General features: G+C 39.8%; 2 protein-coding genes across 2 annotated transcripts in view; both read left to right on the top strand.

Annotated features, from left to right (window-relative positions):
- The first annotated feature begins 6,370 nt into the window (after window positions 1–6,370).
- LOC116631276 (nucleoside diphosphate-linked moiety X motif 13-like) lies at window positions 6,371–8,567 on the top strand. Its single transcript, XM_032402462.1, is given in 2 exon segments — window positions 6,371–7,512; window positions 7,514–8,567. Coding segments are annotated over 2 exon segments (1,050 nt in total). The 5' UTR covers window positions 6,371–7,093; the 3' UTR covers window positions 8,145–8,567.
- A 6,673-nt stretch (window positions 8,568–15,240) lies between these two features.
- IPO5 (importin 5) overlaps window positions 15,241–22,744 on the top strand; it is a 43,750-nt gene continuing 36,246 nt past the window's right edge. Inside the window, exons 1-2 of the mRNA XM_032402726.1 lie at window positions 15,241–15,330; window positions 21,451–21,531. Coding sequence (XP_032258617.1) covers window positions 15,241–15,330; window positions 21,451–21,531 — 171 coding nt within the window. The remainder of the gene's footprint in view (window positions 15,331–21,450; window positions 21,532–22,744) is intronic.

Genomic DNA, 22,744 nt, shown 5'->3' with positions numbered 1-22,744 from the left:
TCCTTACCTTGACTTAATATACTCTATAAACTATCACTTATAGATACCTTTCCTCTAAAGCTTCTTTTCAAGTTAACAGCTTAAGTCTTGTCGTTTTCTTCTAGTTTTTAAATAGAATAAATAGTTTTCTTTCCTTGGAAGAGATTAGCCCTGATTCTGAAGCTCAGAACCACTAAACAGTCAAGGCATATGGGCCGAGCCCCCGGAAGAAGTCCCTGCAACTGATTCTGCCTGAATCCAACCTGAATAAGAAACGATGGAATCCCTTTATCATGATGGTATTTAGACACAAGTACCAATCAATATTCCAGCTTTAAGCTTGTGCCTCTGTCAAGATTTTCTATAGGCAGTTCTGTTTTAAAAGAAAAGACTTGACTTACAGCTGAATCCAAGTAACACAAGCCTTTCTACAACATGGTTTCAGTATCATTCTTATTTTACTTGGCACTGAGAGCTTAAAACACATTCCTGCTTTTCCCCACTCCCTTCCCACATTCTTTAAAAGGGCAGGAACTATTATCTCTTTGATAATAGAGCAAAAACGTCAGCATAAAGCTAATTAGATACACACTTCTATTGAGATGGGAGGACAGCATCTGACATCTCCGTATTAGTTTGAACTAATGTCTTTAAATAATTATTTTAATTCCATATTGTTATAGCCTTGTTTCTAAGTGAGAGGTAGAGAGGTAGATTAGATGGTAAGAGAGCTGAGTAGCTGAAGAAAATTTAGAGAAAATAGTATTTCCTTAGCACCAAATAAATACTATTACTCCTGAAGTACAAAAAAAATACAGATAAAAAATAATCCTTTCAAATAAAATGTTATAGGATTGACTTTTTCTTTAACATCTGTGCCTACTTGTTCTTCCAACTATCTTGACATTAATTAGTGGATTCCTAGGTGTCAGTCCCTTGCCAACCTGAGATCAAAAGGGAATTAGAATTTAAGATGACTAATCATGTTCAATGTACTACCATCGGTTCCCCCTTAGGATTATATTTATATTATGTGTAAATTATAAACCTCCTCTGCAGACGAACCATGAGAGACGATGGACTCTGAGAAACAAACTGAGGGTTCTAGAGGGGAGGGGGGTGGGGGGATGGGTTAGCCTGGTGATGGGTATTAAGGAGGGCACGTTCTGCATGGAGCACTGGGTGTTATACGCAAACAATGAATCATGGTGTACATCAAAAACTAATGATGTAATGTATGGTGATTATCATAACATAATAAAAAAAATTTAAAAAAATAATAAACCTCCTCTGCCTGGCCTCTTAAATGTTGGGATGTCTCAGGGCTGAGTCCTTAACCCTCTTGTCTCTTCCCCAGGTGATGCCATCCATTTCCACAGCCTTAAATGCCATGAATATGATGCCTCAATTGGTATTTCCAGCCCCACCCTCTTCCTGAGCTCCAGGCATCCCTGTCCAACTGCTTGCTGGACATCCCCCACTTGGATGTCTCCTAGGCATCTCAAACTTACCATGAATGAAACTCGCCTCTCAATTTCTTCTCGCCAGAACTTACCCCACACACATCCTCATTTTAGTGGCATTGTCGTTGCTCAGACCCAAATCCTAGGCAGCCTCGACTTCTCTATCTCACTTCCTCCAGAGGAGGATTCACCACGGAGCTCGAGAAGCTTAAACTTCCAGATCTTTCGCTCGCACGAAGCCCCTCCAGAGGACCTCATTTTATGTTCGGTGTTTCGTTTTTCTTATAGAGGGGCCTCAAATTGTGTTAGGTTTCAGGTCCCACAAAACTTGGATCTGCCTCTGCACCCTACATCCTGCTCTATTTCGGAAAGCCAACTATCTCGATCAGACCACTCTGGACACTGTCAATTGCTGTAGTCCAAGCCACCTTATTCTCTGGCCTGGAGTACCACAGTGACCTCCTCATGCTCCCCCAGCCTCCTCACTCCCTCCTACTGTTTTCTATATTACTCCAAAATCACCTTTTATAACTGTTTAAATGTTAAATGATCTGTTAAAACCAGTCATATCCCTTACTTAACCCGTTCCACTTAGAATAAGTCATACTACTGAAGGATTACAATGCCCCCGGCGATCTGGCCCCGGTTTGCCTCTCAGCCCTCCCCTCATGGCTTACTCCTCTCTGGCTGTACTCTTCTTTCCTCCCTGGAATACACCAGACTCCATTTTGTCTTGGGACTTTTACACTTGCTGTGTCCTCTGCTGGAAATAGGAATTTCTCCCATTTCTTTAATCGTCTCATCTTTTAAGTCTCTGCTCAAGTATCTCCCCCAACGTAGCACCCAACTCCACCCAGTCATTCTTGACCCACTGTCTTCCTTTCACTGGTCACCATATGAGTTATCTAATCTACTCAGTTGACTTTTTTATTGTCTGGCTTCTTCTAAAAGATAAGCTCCATGAAGTTGGGAACCCAGTCCTGCTCACTACTGAATCCCCACAAGGAGTGCCCACTGCCGAGAAAGTGCCCAATAAATATTTGCTAAATAAGTGAATAAGTAAAATGTTAAAAAAAAAATGCTAACAGAGTAAAGCGTGGCATAAAGCAGTACAACACATAGTGTGGATGGAATTAAAGAGTATGAACTATATTATGAGGTTCCTTTTGTTTCTACTTCATTAACTACAGACAGCTAAAACTCTCTCCTGCCAGTACATGAAAATTTGAGTTGTAGATTGATGTCACAATTGATATTCCATGTGAATGCCATCATAATGCATGAGGTAAAATGTGCACATCATAGTATCCAAACTGTGAGATGCTTGCTATAAATAGCAAATGCATGGAGAGGAAAATAGATAGACTAAATCATATCAGTATCTCTCTAGTCCCTTTCCTCCAAAATAATGGCTTAGGAATGATCAGGTTTGAAGGTGAGGAATGCTATCATCCGTGTATTCTGAATTGAATTAAAAACAGTGTGAAAATAGGAAAAAAAATAGTAATTGAGGTCTGGATCAATTTCCTTCAGATCACTAAGGAAAAACAGTTTTTAAAATAACAGTTTTTTGAGGTATCATTCACGTACCATAAAGTTCACACTTTTTAGATATACAGTTGTTTACTCATAGAGTTTCGCATCCATCACCACTGTCACATTCCAGAACATCTTCATTGCCCCAAAAAGAAACTAGCAGTCACTCCACCTTCCCTCCCTTCCCCTCCAGGCCCCTGGCAAACACGAATCTACTTTCTGTGTCTATGGATTGGCTGCTTCTGGACATTTCACATAAATGGAACCAAAAAATATGTGACTTTTTGTGTCTGGCTTCTTTCACTTGGCATAATATTTTTAAGGTTCATCCCTGTTGCAATATGTATCAGTACTTTGTTCCTTTTATTGCCAAATAGATATGCCACATTTTGTCTGTCTATTCATCAGTTTATGGATATTTTGGATTATTTCCACGTTTTGGCTATCATGAATAATGTTGCTATGAACATTCATGTAAAAGTTTTTGTGTAGACATATGTTTCCATTTCTCTTGAGCATGTATTTAGTAGAATTGCTGGGTCATATGGTAACTTTTTGCATAACTTTTGAAGAACTGCCAAACTGTTTGTCAGCTTGACTGCACCATTTTATGGTCTGATCAGCAATGTGCCCGGGGTCCAGGATGAGGGGTCCCAATTTCTCCACATCCTCATCAATACTTGCTATTGTCTTTTTTATTATAGTTATCCTAGCAGTATACCCTTTTTTGCTTTTGACTTATATTTCCCTAATGACTAATGATGTTGAACATTTTTAACATACTCTCTAGCCATTTGCATTCATGTATCTTTTGTGGGGAAAGGTCTATTCAAATGTCTGTTTTGCCTACTTTTTAATCGGGTGTCTTTTCGTTATTGAGTGTAACAGTTCATTATATATTCTGGATACAAGTCTCTTATCAGATATAGGATGAGCAAATATTCTCTCCCATTCTATGGGTTGTCTTTTCACTCTCTTGATGGTTTCCTTTGAAGCACGGAAGTTTTTAATTTTGATGAAGTCCAATTTATCTTTCCTCTTTTTTTGTCTTTTGTAATTTTGGTGCCATATCTAAGAAACCATTGCCTAATCAAAGGCCTTATGCTTTCTTCTAAGAATTTTACAGTTTTATCTCCTATATTTAGGTCTATGCCCCATTTTGAGATTCGCATATGGTACAAGGTAGCAGTTCAGCTTCATTCTTTTGCATGTGGATATCCAGTTGTACCAGCAACATTTGTTGAGAAGACTGTTCTTTTGCATGAATGGCCTTGGCACCTGTATTTGTCAGGGTTCTCCAGAGAAAATGAACCAATAGGATATATATAAAGAGATCTATTTTAAGGAACTAGCTCATGTGATTATGGGGACTGGCATGTCTGAAATCCTTAGGGCAGGACAGCAAGTGTAAATTCAGGCAAGAGTTGATTTTGCAGTATGGAGTCTGAAATTTGCAGACCAAGCCAAAAGGTGTTTCTATGTCCTGAAGCAGAAATGCTTCTTCCTCTGGAAACCTGCCTTTGCTATAAAGGCTTTCCACTGGTTAGATGAGACCCACCCATTATGGAGGGTAATCTACTTAGAGCCAACTGATTGTAAATGTTAATCACATCTACAAACATCTTCACAGAAACATCTAGTGTTTGACCAAACAACTGGGCACCATAGCCTAGCCAAGCTGAAACCTAAAATCAACCATCATAGCACCCTTCTCAAAAATCAATTGACCACAAATATAAGGTTTATTTCTGAAGTCCTCATTCAAGTTCACTGATCTTTGTGTCTATCATTATGCCAGTATCACAGTGTAGCTTTATAATAAGCTTTAAAATCAAGGTGTGAGTCTTTCAACTTTTGTTTGGTTTGAGATTATTTTGGCTATGTGTAGTCTCTTGCAATTCATATGAATTTTAGGATCAGCTTTTTCTGAAGAAAAAAAGCAGTTGAAATTTTGATAGGTATTGCTTAAATCTGTAGATCAGTTTGGGGAGTATTGCCATCTTAATATTAAGTCTTCCAATTCATGCACATGGAATGTCTTTCCATTTATTCAGATATTTCTAAATTTCTTTAGCCATGTTTTATAATTTTTGGTGTATAAGTCTTATATGTTTGTTAAACTTGCTCTGAGTATTTTATTATTTTTTGATGCTATCGTAGAGATTTTTTATTTCATTTTTTGATTGTTCATTGCTAGTACATGATACATGATTTCTGTGTATTAATCTTGTATCCTGCAACCTTGCTGAATTCATTTATTTGTTTTAATAAAATTTTTGTGGATTCATCAGGATTTTCTCTATACAAGACCATACCATCTGTGACTCTCCAGTATAATGTTGAATAGAAATGATGACAATGGACATTCTTGTCTTTTTCTTGATCTCAGGAAGAAAGCATTCATTTTTTACCCCAGTAAGTATGATATTAGCTGTGGGTTTTTCATAGATGGAAATTTTAGGAAGTTGCCTTCTATTCCTAGTCTGTTGAGTGTTTTTATCGTGAAAGAGTGTTGGATTCTGTCAAAGGTTTTTTCTGCATCAATTTCGATGATCATGTGGTCTTTATACTTTATTCCATTAATATGGTATATTACATTGATTGATTTTCTTATGTTATACCAACTTCACATTCCTAGGATAAATCCCACCTAGTCATGATATATGATTCTTTTTATATGTTGCTGAATGCAGTATGCTAGGATTTTGTTGAGAATTTTTGCATCAATATTTATGTTGGTATGCAGTTTCCTTGTGATGTCTTTGGTTTTGGTATCAAGTTAAAACTGGCCTCATAGAATAAATATTCACTCTGCTTCTAGTTTTTGGAAGACCTTAGAAAGGATTGGTATTAATTCTTCTTTAAATGTTTGGTAAAATTCCCCAATAAGGCCATCTAGCCCTGGAATTTTGTGGGAAATTTTATTACTAATTCAGTCTCTCTGCTTGTTATGGGTCTATTCAGATTTTCTTTACTTTTTTTAAGATTCTATTTATTTGTTTGAGAAAGAGAGCAGGAGCAAGGAAGCAGGGGGAGGAGCAGAGGGAGAGGGACAAGTAGACTCCACACTGAGCATGGAGCTGGATGTGGGACTCCATCTCAGGACCCTAAGATCATGACCTGAGCCGAAATCAAGAGTTGGACACTTAGCCAACTGAGCCACCCAGGCACCCCACTATTCAGATTTTCTATTTCTTCTCGATTTCATTTTGTAGTTGTGACTTTTTAGGGATTTCCATTTCATCCATGTTATCTAATTTGTTAGCATACAACTGTTCATAGCATTTCATTATAATTTTTTTATTCCAGAAAGTTCGGTATTAATAGCCCCTTTTATTTTTAATTTTAGTAATTCAGTTTTTTTTTCTTGATCTAGCTAAAGGTTTGTCAATTTTGTTGATCTTTTCAAAGGAACAGCTTTTTTTCCTCTTGGTTTTTTAATTCTCATTTCACTTATTTCCTTTCTCGGTTGTATTATCTCTTCTGCTTGCTTGGGTTTAGTTTGCCCTTTCTCTAGTTTTGAAGAAACTGGGTGACATTATTGATTTGAGCTCTCTTTTCTTTTTTACCAAAGATGTTTGCAACTCTGAAGTTTCCCAAGAGCACTGCTTTCACTGTATCCCTTAAGTTTTGGTCTCCTGTGGTTTTTTCATTCATCTTAAAGTATTTCCTAATTTCTCTTGTGATTCCTTCTTCAACCCATTTGTTATTTAGAAGGGATGCTGGCCCACTTTTTTGTGAATTCCTCAGATTTCCTTTTGTTCTTGATTTCGAATTTCATTTCACTGAGGATGGAGAACATACTTTGTATGATTTGAGTCTTTTTAAATCTACCAAGACTTGTTTTATGGCCCAACATGTGATCTCTTCTGGAGAATGTTCCCTGTGCACTTGAGAAGAATATGTATCCTGTTGTTGTTGGATGGTGTGTCCTACAGATGTTTGTTAGGTCTAGATGGTGTATAGTGTTCTTCATGTCTTCTGTTTGTTGTTCATCTTCTGCCTAGAGGTCCTATCCATTATTAAGAGTGGAGATTGAGAGGAGTTCCCTGGTTTCTGCTGATTCTTGAGGCCTAGGAAGGCACCCTCCCCCAACAGAATTCAAAGACCTGACAATGTCCCTGTATTGTGGAATTGCCTGCAGGAGAAACTCTTTTTGGTACTTTAGGCTGCTGTCAACTTATGTCACTAAGACTCGGTATTTATTTGAACTGAAGGAAGATGATGATGCATGTAAAAAAGCCCAGCAGACAGGAGCATTTTATCTCTTTCATAGCCTGGCTCCTTTGCTTCAGAAATCGGGACACCAATACCAGGCCTCCAGGCATAGCCTACTAGAGTTGGAAAGGCTCCTGGCAAGGTTTGGACAGGACACACAAAGAATAGAAGACTCTGTGCTGACTGGATGCTCTGAACAGCATGAAGCGTGGTTTGCTCTGGATCTAGGTCTAAAAAGCTCCTCTTCCATAAATGCTTCCTTACAGAAACCAGAAATGGAGACAGAGCTCAAGGGCTCTTTCACTGAGCTGAGGAAGGCTCTTTCAGCTGAATACAAAGGATGCCTCCTTGCTGACCACGGCTCAGGCTCTTCTCCGTTGGCATGATGCTCATCAGTACTGTAGCAGAAGCAGGCAGCCCACCAAGAAGAATATGGCTGGCAGCAAGCGTGTGTGCCCTTCCAATAAGATTCTCTATTATCCACAGATGGCTCCTGGGGTGATCACTCTGGTGTCAGATGGGACTCGATGTCTGCTTGCCCGCCAGAGTTCCTCTCCCAAGGGAATGTATTCTGTCTTGGCAGGTTTTTGTGATATAGGTGAAAGTCTAGAAGAGGCTGTCCGGAGAGAAGTTGCAGAAGAGGTGGGATTGGAGGTGGAAAGACTGCAGTACTCTGCATCCCAGCACTGGCCCTTTCCTAATAGCTCACTCATGATTGCTTGTCATGCAACTGTGCAAGCAGGGCAGACAGAGATCCAGGTGAACTTGAAAGAACTAGAGGCAGCTGGCTGGTTCAGTCATGATGAGGTAGCCACAGCCCTGAGGAAAAACAATCCATATACTCAGCAACAGTATGGGACATTCTGGTTGCCCCCTAAGTTAGCCATTGCCCACCAACTGATTAAGGAGTGGGTGGAAAAGCCGTCCTGCTCTACTCTGCCCGCTTAGCTCAGATTGAGCCACGTAGATCAGTATCCTGGAGGTGCATAAAAGAGATCAGTTGATAAAGGGGAGGTGACCAAAGGCCATCTCCAACTTTATACTAAGGCAGAGCGAGGATGAATATAGCAGTGTAAGGAAGTTCCTGTTCATAGGTAATCAAAGTGCCAAACTGATAATGACACTCGTCGAAATCAGAGGGAAGTTTGAAGCATTAGTTTGGATATAGGCCCCCATGCACCCATTTTCACTGTCTTGGAAGCAAACATCTTTTGGCATGTATCTCGTTAATGCTGGGTTTACACTAACTGCCAAAATGTGCCTGGTATAATTTTAATTTTATCTTAGTATTGAAGATACATAGCAAATCTCAACCCACTACTGAGTTACCTTTCATCCTCATAGGACTAAGAAAAATGGCACAATATAACATTAAAAAATTCATGTACAGGTATTTTGTACATGGTATTTAAGTAAAAGCCTTATTTAAGGCATCTGAAGGGATGAAGAAAGTGGGAGCCAAGGTCTTCCTCAGAGTACTCTGTAATAAATCAGACGCAGTGATGTTCTGCTGGGGTAATTGCATCCCAGTGGTGCTTAAGAGAGCTATGTCTTTTGCTGTTACTTGCTCAGCTTGTGACCCAAGGAAAAGATGATCACTTTGCCGTGTCCGATTTCCTAAATATAAAATGGTCACTGCCATTTGCATACTGTTAAGTGTTGTAACTTCAGCTAAGGGATTAATGAGAGCGAACCATTTCTTGTTTTATGGGATAAACTAAATTTAGGATTGCTCATCATTCATGTATGTCATTCTATACCTTGTCATAAGGGAGAATTTATCTGGAGGAAATAAAATAAATTTCCACACACACACACAAAAAGAGTGGAGATTGAAGTCTCCAACTATTTTGTTGAATTTCTCCCTTCAGTTCTGTCAAGTTTTGCTTCATGTATTTTGGGGCTCTGTTGGTAGGTACGTGTATATGTAACTGCTGTGTCTTCCTGGCTGATTGACCCTTTGATCATAATAAAATATCCTACTTTGTCTTAGATAATTTTATCTTAAAATCTATTTTGTCTGATACAGGATAGCCATTTTGGCTCTCTTTTGGATACTGTTTACATGGGATATCTTTTTCCGTCCTTTTACTTTCAACCTACCTTGTTCTACAGAAAAACACTTAAAACTAAATTCTTCTGCTATGTATATTTTTATTTCAGGTGTGAATGATGGCTTTTAAACCATTCACCACATTTAAATGAAAATCAACATTAAAAAAATAAAAAATAAAAAGAGTTCTTCTTTCCCCCAGCTCTTAACTAGTTCTTGACTTAACTTATAAGGATTTATTCTAGAGGATCAAATTTGGAGTCTTACTTTCTAGAGGTTCACAAATCTCTTTAATGTCCAACCAGCAGGGAAAGGAAATTCCTAAGCAAGGAACACTGCTCAGGAAGTACTGTACCATGTCTCCAAATCCCTGAGAATCAAGTCGGAAAACTGGAAGCAACAGAAAGCACTATAAGGTAACTTATTTTCACTTTGTTGACAAGTCACTTCCTAAATCTAAATTAACAAAGTATGTAGGACACTTGCGTATAGCTAGTTGGTTATTTTACTCTCTAGCGAAGTACTGTTGAATAGAAATAACATGTGAACCACAAATGCAAGTCACACATGTAATTTTAAAGTTTCTAACAGTCATATTTTTAAAAGTAAAAACGGAAAAATTGTTAATGTAGTTAATAATTATCACTTATTAATAAGTATAATTAACATATTTTATTTAACCCAGTATGTTATCATTTCTGCATGTGATCAACATAAAACTGTTAATTATTCCTTTTTTTAAGATTTATTTATTTAGGGCACCTGGGTGGCTCAGTCGGTTAAGCATCTGTCTTCGGCTCAGGTCATGATCCCAGGGACCTGGGATCTCAGCAGAGAGTCTGCTTCTCCCTCTCTCTCTGTCCCTCCCCCTTCATGCGCGCTCTCTTTCTCTCTCTCAAATAAATAAGAGAGAGAGCAGGAGTGGGAGAGGCAGAGGGAGAGGGAGAGAGAGAATCTCAAGCTGACTCCCCTCTGAGCACAGAGCCAGACTCAGGGCTCCATCTTACAACCCTGAGATCATGACCTGAGCCGAAATCAAGAGTTGGACACTTAACCGACTGACCCAGCCAGGCACCCCAAAATTGTTATTCTTAATTTTCTACTAAGTCTCTGAAATTTAGTCTGCACCTTACTCTTAAAGCACACTTAATTTCAAACTAGCTACATTTCAAGTGATCAATAACCACAATGGCTAGTGGCTACCACTCTGGACAAAGAACTATAGCATTTAAAACTGAAAATGGCCTTAAAATGCTCTATTTTGATCACATCAAACTTAAATAATTTTTTCTTAACCACAATTTATTATACATTGCAATAGCATGACTGCTTATATAATAGGAGTATAAAAACATAATAACCTAACAAGTAGATGTACAATCAGAATTAAATTTACAAATCTTGGAGGTTTCAATCTGAATCAGTAATGACAGCTAACATTTACTGATGACATTTATTAATGACAACTAACATTAAGCATTTACTCTGTGCTAGGCACTATGCCAAGTATTTTAACACATGGTGGAAGGTACTTCTGTTATCTCCATTTCATAGAAGAGGGAACTGGGGCTGAGAAAGTTTAATTAACTTGGGCAAGATCACAGCATGCAAGTTGTCAAGTCATTATTTGATTTCTCATTCTGGCTGGCTCTTGGAGCCTGTGATCCTAGCCTCCAAACTCTACACCTCCCTAAAATGTATCCAAAAACCTGCAGAATTCAGTAATTTTCATATATAAAACTATGAGAGAGAGAAACAGAGAAAGAGCAAAAGAAACTAATTGAATCCAAATATCCCCTGCTTGTGTTCAATTTAACAATTTGCTGACTATTGTGTGCAGTAGCCTTTGGGAATATGAAGGTTTCACTTGCCCCTGGTTGGCATGCTCTCACTGTAACAGACAGCTTCAGACTGGGGTTTGAAAGTCTTGATAAAAAGCAGCTGAAGAAATGTAAACAGTTCAGCATTTTATTTTCAGCAAACAACTTTTCTCAACAGTTCTCATCTCTTTTGCTGGCTCTTATCTAAGCAACAAATAGCATCAATATTAGAAAGAGTTAGAAATCTTATTTATCAGTCCAATGCCTATTAACTATCCTTAATCCATCAATGTACTATTTTATTCTGCATAATTGGGAGGGAGACTAACAGAAAATATACAGATACACTTTCTACACACACAGTGTGATGCATACATCCATATCACATGTAGCTGTCTGAGGTCTATTCCTTATTTAATCCTAAAATCCGTCTAATTAATAATAGCTGATAATTATTGAGTACTATACAGACACCATGCCATGAGCATTTACAAATATTATCCTAACTTTTACAATACCCCTATGAAGAAGTGTTATTCCCCTTTTACAAATGAAAAAACAAAGCCAACTTTTTTCATTGTACCAAGTTAACTATTAATACAAACACCTGTAAAGAATACCATCACCTCATATCTGTATAGTTATAGATTATAATATTTTCATTTATATTATTTAAACTGACCCTCATAATAAGTTGTGATACAGAGAGCACATGTGCTTACAACTACCAGGACAAGTAGTTGAGGTTCTTTTGGAGTCCTGGGGCAACTTTTAAAAATTTACAGATTGCTCATTTGGGAGAATCTTATTTTATTTACACTCAGCATCCAATAAACCAGAAATGACAGACAAGACCAAATTCTACTCCAGCTGAGAGAAGCTTTCGCAGGGTTTTTAAAAGCCTAACTTCTCCAACCACTCCCATTAACATGAAAACCCATAAAACCAAGAGCAGTACCTGAAGAAGATTCTGATGCTCTCTCGTTAAGGAGTCTTGCCTCCTGTATTATGATAAATAGGTCATGACCAGGCTGTGCAGTACCTTCTGACGAACATCAAAAATCCCAAATTACCAGAGCACCTTGGTGGCTCAGTCAATTAAGCACCAACTCTCGATTTTGGCTCAGGTCATGACCTCAGGGTTTGTGAGATCGAGCCCCAAGCCCCATGTGGGGCTCTGCACTCAGCGGGGAGTCTGCTTAAAGATTCTCTCCATCTGCCCCTCTCCCCACTCCCTCTATCTCTAAAATAAATAAATCTTAAAAAAAAAGAAAAAAACTAAATTACCTAGATTTCATGTCCTAGTTGAGAGAAACTTCAAGTCTTCCATTTTCCCAACCTCACCCTTTTTCACAAGGGGTTGTAAATGCTCTGAGCAAATATGCCCCCAGTATTTAATAGAGGTAGGGTCAGGTCTAATAAGCTGAAGTGAAAGGTATCAGGAGCTGGCTGTTCACAGTTAACTGGGCCAAAGCAATGACAGCTAATCGGGAGTGAACAAAACTTAAGGTTTTCCACCCCTCCATTTCATTTCCAATTATAATTTAATGTCAGAACTGTTGTGATTAATATCATACCTTAACAGCCATTATTATTCCATTTTATAGATGAAAAATCGAGGCTTAGAGACATTAAGTGCTCACTCATGTGCACATAAGTAGTAAGAGACCAAATACCCAAATTCACTCAACTCAAGTTCAAGGTTCTTTACCTTCCAACATCTAATCTCGTTGGGAAATAAACCTATATTCCTGTGGGCTGCCATTATACAATATCCGAGCTATTTTCTTATGGGGAGATAATACTCATAAAACAAACAGGACTCTCTCCATGGGAAATGGGTTTCTAAGTGCCATAAATTCCAAAAGGCTGAGCATTTAGGAACTCTCCAAACTGGCAGGCCTGCTGTTGAAAATGCAGTTCCCACTTTGGAGGCTTCCTGGACACCAGAACTGGTCTCAGTTGTCAGGATGGCTGATAATCACCCCAAGTTTACAGAAATTTCTCCCATTTGGGGATCTCTTTATTCCTTACCCTTAAAAATCTCCTTCCCTTTTGACTGGAAACTTACCATATTAAAATAAGGGTAGGCTGACATTTCATATTCTAGCAGTTGATGTCACCATTAACTTGTTTTATTTATAACCTGAAATAATAAGTTTATGCTTTGCCTCACCAAAAAAACAAGCTCCCTACCTTGACATATCTGTAGACTTACATTGGAATTTCTATTATTTAATAATTATTAAACAAATATATGTAATCTACAGAGTCATTGCCAATAAAACACATACCACAGATTTTTAAAAAGTAACTGGAGATCAGGCCATACCTAAGCAAGCCTCTAGACAGGTCATCTTATTTCCCTGGTAACCTAGTCATAAAATGGTTTTGGTAAGTAATTCCCAAAATCTTAATAATCTTGAGTGAGGAAGAAGACTCCTCAGAATCCAGACATGACCACCGCTGACCTAAATAAATAAATATCAAGCAAAAAAAAAAAAAGAACTACCCCAAATTAATCTACATAACGGTCTATCTTTAAAGAAATAATGTGTCATAAGAACAACAAATTGTCACATCTAAGAAACATCAATTCTACAAAGATAAGTCTGCAGACCTCTTGTGGAGAACGCATCACTGACACAGCTAAAACTTTCTAAGGGAGTTTTCTCCACCAATTCGTTAGAATCCTTTAAAAGATCTTGGCTGGCAATCACAATTGCATAGCGATCCCAGGGTCTCAGCCCAGAGATTCTGGACCCACTGGCCTGGATTCTAACATACAGCTAAAGCTTAAAATCATTCACTTAAAAGCAAATGTTTTAAGTAAATTTCCAGAGAGCAGAACTTCAGGATAGCCAATAGGAAATTAAATTCCCTACGGGCTACCCGAAGTGTAGTACTCTCACCTAATGTGGAACCTCCTCCCTACCACTGTCCTTTAGAGGCAAAAATGAATTCTTTTCTTCACTATCACCCTTAGCTCAAAACACTGGACTCGGTAGGGGCTCAAGAGAAGTGCCCTTTGATTTAAACATTGATTTCTCCGATTTGGGCAGCTCCAGTAGTAAAGGAAGATTGGGTGTATTGTTCATGCCATTGAAATCAGGTCTCTGGGCCCCTCAGTACCGGTAGGAACCCATAAACATTTAGATCAGCTCTGCAAACCAGTGTTGCTTTAGGGAGGGGTTCTTTCTCCCAACTCCTCCCGATCATTGAAAGAATGGGACCCCAAAACAAGGAATTCAAGGAATAGTCTCGGATCCTGGGTGGGGAGGGGCTGGAGGCACATGCGCTACGTGGACAACTCCCGACGACCCTGGGCTGGAGAGGGGAGGGGAGGCCTGGCGGGAGAGCCCAGGGCTGAGTAACACCTCTGCCGGACAAGCCGAAGGTGTGAGTCACTGGTGAGCACCGCGGGAGGAAGGGGCGGCTTGAGTCATAGTCCCGGGGGAGGTCGGAGGGTCTGAAGGATGAAGAAGCCTGCGAACCCGGGAGTGGAATTTAAGTGGGAAGTGGGCTTCAAAGGAGCTCCTCCCAGGGGAGTGGGGGTTTAGGGTTCCAGAGACCTAGGGGGCTGGAGCTGGGGGGCACTCCTCGGGCCGCCGGGAGGGGCTCGCAGGCGGCAGAGGAGGAGGCCGGACAGCCCGCGGCGCCGAAATCTCCCGCGCTCTGAAGCTAGCCCCACCTCCCCAGCCGGACCTCACGCCCCTCGGCGCGGCGCGGCGCGGCGCGGCCCGCCAGCCAGCCCCTCCCGCCACCTTCCCGACGTCACCCCAGGCCCCAGCTGGCCGGCAAAGTCCCCGCCCCACCTCGCCCGCGACTAGCCGGGCTGCCCGCCGCGAGTCGCCAGTGACGGCACTGCAGGGTGCGTGGCCAATCGGCGCGGCCCCGGAGGAGGCGGCCTCGGCCCCGCCTCCCGCGCCCAGAGCCAATGAGAAGCTGGCGCTGGGGGCCGCGGCGGGGTGAGGGGTCGCGAGGCCCCGCCCCATCCTCCCCTTTCCCCTTTGCCCCGCCCTTTCCCGCCCGGCCCCCCCCCCCCCCAGCCCCGCGCCGCCGCTGGTGCAGGTCCCCGCGCTGGGCCCGCCCCCACCCCTCCCGCCGGCCCGCCAGCGCGCCTCACGGCTCCTGTCTCCCCTCCCTCCTTCTCTCTCACACGCCTAGCGCAATGGCGGCGGCCGCGGCGGAGCAGCAACAGTTCTACCTGCTCCTGGGAAACCTGCTCAGCCCCGACAATGTGGTCCGGAAACAGGCAGAGGTAACCGAGCTCGCCACCCCCGACTCCGCGCCCCGGCCGGCGCGCAGCCCTTCCCCCGACGCCGCCCCGCCGGGCCTCGGCTGCTCAGCCGTGGCCGCGCAGGCCGGGCCGGGCGGCGGCAGCGCAGCCCACGTGTGAGGCGGCCCGCGGCTCCTGGCCGTGCCCCCGGGCCCTTCCGGCCCTTGTCCCCGCGGCGCCCGGCGCCAGTTACCACCCCGCCACCCCTCGCACACACGTGCGGCCACTCCTGACACGCTGCCCCCGCCCAGATGGGGAAGCCGGGCGGCGGGGAGGGATGTGGGGTGTGGGGCGGGCCCGGGGTTCCCCTCGCCCCTTTCCCGCTTTCTCCCGGTGGGATCCTCCCCCGCCCTTCCAATCTCGGTCTCCACCCAGCCTAGCCCTCCTGGTGCCCCAAACCCCAGCTGCTCCCTGACCCATCACCTCTGTTTCTCTCCTGTCCTCGTCTTTCCCTCCCTCCCCCATCCTCTCCTTTTGAAATGTGTGTCTTCTCTTGCCTTTCCACTTCCATTTAGTCCTCTTTTTCTTGTCTAGTTCCCAGCATCGGAAGCTGGATTTCCCTCTCCCTTCCACCCGCCCACGGTTTTGTGAGTTGCCTTTAGGGTTTCTTTCCAAGCACCTTCCACCTTTATTCTTCCTTCGGACAAATTTTCTTTGATCTCTAGAGATTTGTGGTCTCATAACATAACTGCGATGTCCTGGGACTTCGTTGTTTAAGTGGGCCAGTGCCACCGTATGTTTAAGTCTTTAATTTCATTAAATCTAACCTGAATCTCTCTCTTTTCTTTTTTTTTTTTTTAAAGCCACCTCTGGCTTCTGGCCTCCAAATTGTGGAGCTGTGGATATATTTTCAAGAGACAGTATTTCAGATGTATCTGCAAGTTCCTTTACCAAGTAGCAGCAAGACACACGTAGTTCAGTATAAGACTAATAATGTTAATGCTGTCAGTGTCGAGACCACGATATATATGGGAGACACTAAAAGGGAAGGGCAGAAACTTTCTAGATTCTTTTAAGTGCATTATAAGAACCTGTCTTCAAACTTGATTATATGTAGAGTTCTCTGCCACCACGAGATTAAAGATTTTTATAAGATTCAGTGAAGGATGTTCAGCCAGATATTTTTACAGAGATTTATTTTACATGTGGCTGATGAAATTGGGGGACAAGTCCTCTTGTCATGAATTTTTACATGTCTTTAGAATCACAATGTTGTTGATATTTACTTTGACTAGATTAAGATAGGCTGGCTACGCTTAGTGGTTTTATAATATGTAAAGTAAATACAATGGAAGTTCAGTTCTGTATGAAAAAGCACTTTAAACAATTATTAACTTTAGTCTAATGATTTTTGATTCATGTATTATACATGTGATATGTGTTCAGGGTAAAAATTTAAACAGCGCAAATCGTTTTTTTCCCATTCCCCAAAGACAACTACTTTTAAGTGTCTTGTGAGTAGTATTCCCCAAAGATAACTACTTTTAAGTGTCTTGTGAGTAGTCCCTGAAAATATCTTTACTAGTGCAAATGTATACATTCATTTTTACATGAATGGGTCTTTCATACGCATACTGTTGTGCAACTTGGATTTTTCACTCAACGTATTTCACATTGCCACATAAGAGATTTTGTTAAAGCAGCTATGTAGTATTCCATCGTATGGATGTATTATTTATTCAGTCAACCTTCCTATGAATGGACATTAGGTTTCCATTGTCCTCTTAAAAATGGGAATACATGCATACCTATCTTTTCAGACTTTGCCGGGTTTACTTGTGGAATACTTAAAAGTAGCATTTGTCCTTGGAAGTAATGTGCATTGATTAGTTGCATCAGTTTGCACTCCTGTCAGAGGGATGTGATGATGCCTATAAAAACACTTTAATGCATTTTGCTAACTCTGGAGGTAATTTTTCACCAAAATAAGTTCTTAATCCCAACCCATAATAGAAATTGCCATGCAATTACAAAGCAGAACAGCATTGTAATTAGTAAGCGAGTTTAATTCTCCCTCTTCCCTCCAGTTGCTTAAGTCTCTATTGTCAAGCCTAGTGGGGAATCTCTTTTCTATTGAACTAAATACCAGTGTCTGGTTCAGCTTGAATTCCAATTGGTGCCTGTTGTAAATCTTTTATCACTTCCATCACTTTGGGGATAGTTAGGAGCATTCAGCACATTTTCTCATAAAGAACAATTGAAAAGTACAGTTGACCCTTGAACAACTCAGAGGTCAGGGACACCAGCCCCCACACCCCCGACTCCCCAAAAACTTAACTAATAGCCTCCTGTTGACTGGAAGTCTTACCAATAACATAAACAGCCAATTAACACATATATTGTATGTTATGCATATTATATACTATATTTTTACAACAAACTAAGCTAGAGAAAAAATGTTAAGAAAATCAAAAGCGGAGAAGAGACATTCCAGTACTGTACTGTATTCATAAAAAATCCATATATAAGTGGACCCGCACAGTTCAAACCCATGTTGCTCAAGGATCAACTGTACTGTTAGTCTCTATTCCTATCATTCAGGTAGTACATTTTGACTTTCTTTGTATATACTGAAAACATTAATATGTAAATTAGGTACTATAAAATAGAATTTTTTTTTTTTTTTTAAGATTTTATTTATGTATTTGACAGAGAGACACAGCGAGAGAGGGAACACAAGCGGGGGAGTGGGAGAGGGAGAAGCAGGCTTCCCGTGGAGCAGGGAGCCCGATGTGGGGCTCGACCCCAGGACCCTGGGATCATGACCTGAGCCGAAGGCAGACCTTAATGACTGAGCCACCCAGGTGCCCCAGAATATTCTTAATTTGACACCAAAAAAGGTAAATGTTAGAGGGGAAGTTTCCTGGTCTCATATAACACAAAGCTGGACTGTAAATAGAGCTTCTTAAGAAAGCAAAATATTATTTGAAAAATAAATAGCTGCATATAATGATATTTTAATACCCCTTTTTTTGCCTTATGAAATGAGCTGTTTATAAGTAATCAAACTAAATTAAATGGAGTATTACTGTCTGAAATAGCAAATAAATTTTTTTTAACTAAAGAATTGGCAGAAGGTCAGTAAATATCTTTGTAATTTACTCCGTCAAAATAAAAATACTTAATTGAGGGCGCCTGGCTCAGTTGTTAAGCATCTGCCTTCGGCTCAGGTCATGATCCCAGGGTCCTGGGATAGAGCCCCGCATTGGGCTTCCTGCTCCGCGGGGAGCCTGCTTCTCCCTCTCCCACTCCCCCTGCTTGTGTTCCCTTTCTCGCTGTGTCTCTCTCTGTCAGATAATAAAAAAAAAAAATCTTAAAAAAAAAAATTAAATACTTAATTGACACAAATACCAAACTGTCGAGTAAGGTGACTTCTTTTATATTCAAATGTGAAATCAAGTACAGTAGAAGACTTTTATTGTAATATATTGAAAACATTAAAGTTCTTCAAAACTTTTAAAAGTTTTTAAAACTTCATTGTATAAACAATGTGGTGGGCTTTATATTTTCTTTCTGTTAAATCTTCAAGGATTTTTTCTCTTTAACTTTACAAAAAATATTTCTGATGCTTGAAGAAATGATTTCAATTCTCCTAAGTCTCAAAATACAATAACATGAATAAACAGTTGAATAAGTAGTTGACAGGTAATACAAAGTTGAATGTCCATGGCATTCATGACTAGACATTTTTATGACATAAGCTTAAGTATTTTATTAATCATATGCATGGATTTTACATTCTTATTTTTTCCATTGACTTTGTTTTTCATTGATTCTAATATAGAACTTCATTAATGAGATTTTAATTGGAGGAAGGTAACATGGAAAAATGTACTTGATTTTTGAGGAACCAGGGTGTTTACTAGGTAAAACTTGTCCCCTCTTCATATGCAAGGTAGGCTCATGATAAATATTTATGGAATGAGTGAAGTAAGTACTTATTAGCATTTCTTCTTTGTGGGCAGGAAAGGGGGAGGTGAAATCTGCTTTACATTGTGTGATTGCACACGGTGAAATCAAATGGAGTTGAAATTCTATTTGCCATGACACTGGCAACATTCACTGAACCTGCCTGGCCTGGTGCTAGGAATATTCTTAGAAAGAGTCTTTATATTTTTATATAGTCTTTATATATGTGTTCTTTGTATTTGCTGCACTCCGATGTGCTGGGAATACGAGGAGAAAGAGATACCATCCCTGTTTTGGTGGAACTCAGTCTATTTAGGCTAATAACTTGATTTTAAGGCTGTGTTCTTTTTGCCAAACTGTTATCCTTGACCAGTGTTATGGTGTAAATGTAATACAATATCTGGATTGCCACAGTGGAACATAACAAATGGGGAGAACCCTCTCTCAGGAATCAGATGTCACTCATACTAAACTCTTTCTCCATTGACTTTTAATTCCTTATGGAATAGAGTTCAGTATTTGACTTAATGTTTGTAAGTGTCTACTAGAATTAGCATAGTAGAACTGTCAAACTTATAGTCCCAGCTGGGCAAGGTTTTCTGAGAGTGATATCCTAGTAAGGAATTTTTTTTCTGAAACTTGATTTAGACCACTGGAAATGAAAGTGTTAAACATTTATAGCATCTAAGATAGGTACAAAGAATAAAAAGGCATTTTTATGTACTGTGAGAGACTGTTTAAATGAAAAGGCCATAACCCGTCTTTCAGTCGCATTCATAAAGATTAAGTGAGAAACCTCAAGGTACATATCCATTTTTGCAATCGTCTTATGAGTATCTCTACATAAATCACCTCATTTCTGTCTACATGAATCCAGACCATCTTCTCTCCTCAGCTGTAAATGCTTGTCACAGTTTTCTGCATCATTGTGTTCCTGTGTGCTTATGTACTTGAGAAGAACTTGAGGTTATCGGAAGATTTTGAATTCTTCTTTCCCCCACATGTATTCTTCGGATTGAGATATGCTTGAGAAGTTTGAGAACTGTGTAGCACTGTATAAATAGAACTGGTTGGTTGGTGGAGTCAGACAGACCCCAGGAGTGAAACCCGGAAAGAGCGTTCAGTGCTAAGGAGATTTTGAGTACAGCTGGCCTCAGAAAACCAGAGTTCTTTCTACTGCTTATTGTATGTGACCTTGGGCAGGTCATTTCACTTCTGAGCCTTTATTTCCTTATCTGTCAATATTTCAGGGATGCCACAGAACACTTAATAAAAGTTATAATAAGGTAGATGTGGATTCAGGGAGACCCTTTGTTCCCTCCCTTGTCCTTGTCACTTCTGTCCAGAGAAACCAAGTAGTTATAGGGGTTGGTAGCTCTTAGAGAGCAGACAAGGTAAACGTCTTCTGGGGGAAAACAATTCCAAGTGTATTTCAAAGAATGATGTATTTTCCACAGTAAAAGACTACTCTTGTTAGAATTGGTATATGTGCACCTGACAATCCATATTTTGATTAGTGTCAACTTTTTATTGTTAACCAATTTGTTCTCATTTTACATTATTCATGGAGAAGGAAAGAAGTGCCCTGACTCACAAAACCTAGATTTAAGTCTCCTGGCCATATTCATTTATTTATGTATATAAGTTTTAGTATAATCCTTGCTTGAAAGAAAAAGTAGCATAAAGAATTTGAATACTTTCTTTCCCTTTCTTGGATTTACTTCATCTGAGATATGTCTGTGGTGGTTGTAAGTAGTGGTAACTTGAACCAATTCTACATCATCTGATCTAGAAAATGTTGACAAGATAAGTAGTTTTCCATGATGTAAAGGGATATTAGGTGAGGACTTACTTTACAGCATGGTAGCTCAGGTCACATTTAAGAATTTTTTGGCCCTCTTTCACCTTGAGTTTTGTTCATAAAATAAGCAAAAGTTGGGAAAATGTGCACATACATTAGAAAAACCTAAGAGCTAAAGGTGGAAGGGAGCTTGAAAGTCACTCTCTGGACATCCTTTCCTAAACAGCTGAAGTGTATTTTGTGTCACAGGGGGAAATTTTACCAACAGACCTAGATTACATGATTTCTCGTGCATGGACCTTGCCCAGTCTTCGTTTCATTTCTTTTCACTCATGTGCTCATGACATTTTTTTAACATATTCTAACCTTAAACGTTTTTCTTTCTCCTATAGGAAACCTATGAGAATATCCCAGGCCAGTCAAAGATCACATTTCTCTTACAAGCCATCAGAAATACAACAGCTGCTGAGGAGGTACTAATTTAGTATTTGAGAATATGACATTATTACAAAACAAGTTGGGTATTAGATGGTGGTCCGTGTGGGTAATGAGAACTGTTATTTACTGCATAGACGTTACCAGAACTTTGAACTTAGTATTTGCTAAAAGCTGTTTTGCAGTTATAGTTTTTTTGAGTACCCTGTATTAAGAATGAAATTTCTTTTTTCTGTGTCAGGTGATGTGTCCAGGATATTTAAGTTAATGGTTTTCAAATAATTACATAAAATTTTATTAAATTTAAGTGATTTCTGTAGCTATAAAAAAATTTTCTTCCTTGAAACAATTCATTCTGAGGGAGGAAATTAATTCATTCCGTGTTTTAATGTGTTGCCAAATGTTTCTGAGAAAATATGTATTCTGTCTTTAAAATTTTTATGCTTATAGTCGTCTCTAAGTAATGAAGAATATATGCTAAAGATGTTTAGGAACAAAGAGACACTTTGTTGAATCCTTTATAAATCATGGTTTTTAGCAAATGACCTTGTTACTATGCCAAATTCAAATTTATTGTTTCTTATTGCTTTTCTATGCATTTAGTGGATTTTTTTTCTTCCCAAAAATAATATCCTTATATATATTAAATGTTAAGTGAATGTTTTCTTTATTTTGGAAAATTTGTCAAAATATCCCAAGTCTAGAAAACCAATCCCACCTATGAAACATGGAATTGAGAATTTGTAAAGTGAGGGAAGCCTGGCCGGCTCAGTTGATAGAGCATACAACTATTGATCTTGGGATCATGAGTTCAAGCCCCACATTGGGCATAAAGATAATTTAAAAAAGGGGGGGGGATTTGTATAGTGAGACTTCTTTACTAATATTAAAACATGATGGAAATGGAGTCACACTAAACTTCCACATAGTATTACACCTGACTTCTTGTGGTCAATTAGTTTAAATTGGCAATTTGAAATTCTTTGGTAATGCTTAGAAAACAGTATACAAGTGCCCCAGTTTTTAAAAATAGATGACAGAAGGCGCTTCTTCACCTTTGTATTCTTTAATTCAAAATGAGTCAAATATGAAGAACAAACATAAGTTAAATCTCTAAAAACAGTTGGCTATTTTAATTATGGAAGATTGAATCAAGTTAGTTATGAAACAGATTTTTTTTTTTTTTAAGGTATTTATTTGAGAGAGAGAGAAAACTCACGAGAGAGAGGGAATGAGCAGGGGAAAGGGGCA

This window comes from Phoca vitulina, unplaced genomic scaffold (genome assembly GCF_004348235.1).
Source record: "Phoca vitulina isolate PV1807 unplaced genomic scaffold, GSC_HSeal_1.0 scaffold5, whole genome shotgun sequence".
NCBI classification, from domain to species: domain Eukaryota; kingdom Metazoa; phylum Chordata; class Mammalia; order Carnivora; family Phocidae; genus Phoca; species Phoca vitulina.
The sequence above is the reverse complement of the archived record's forward strand: the minus strand, read 5'-3'. Positions and strand labels throughout refer to the sequence as shown.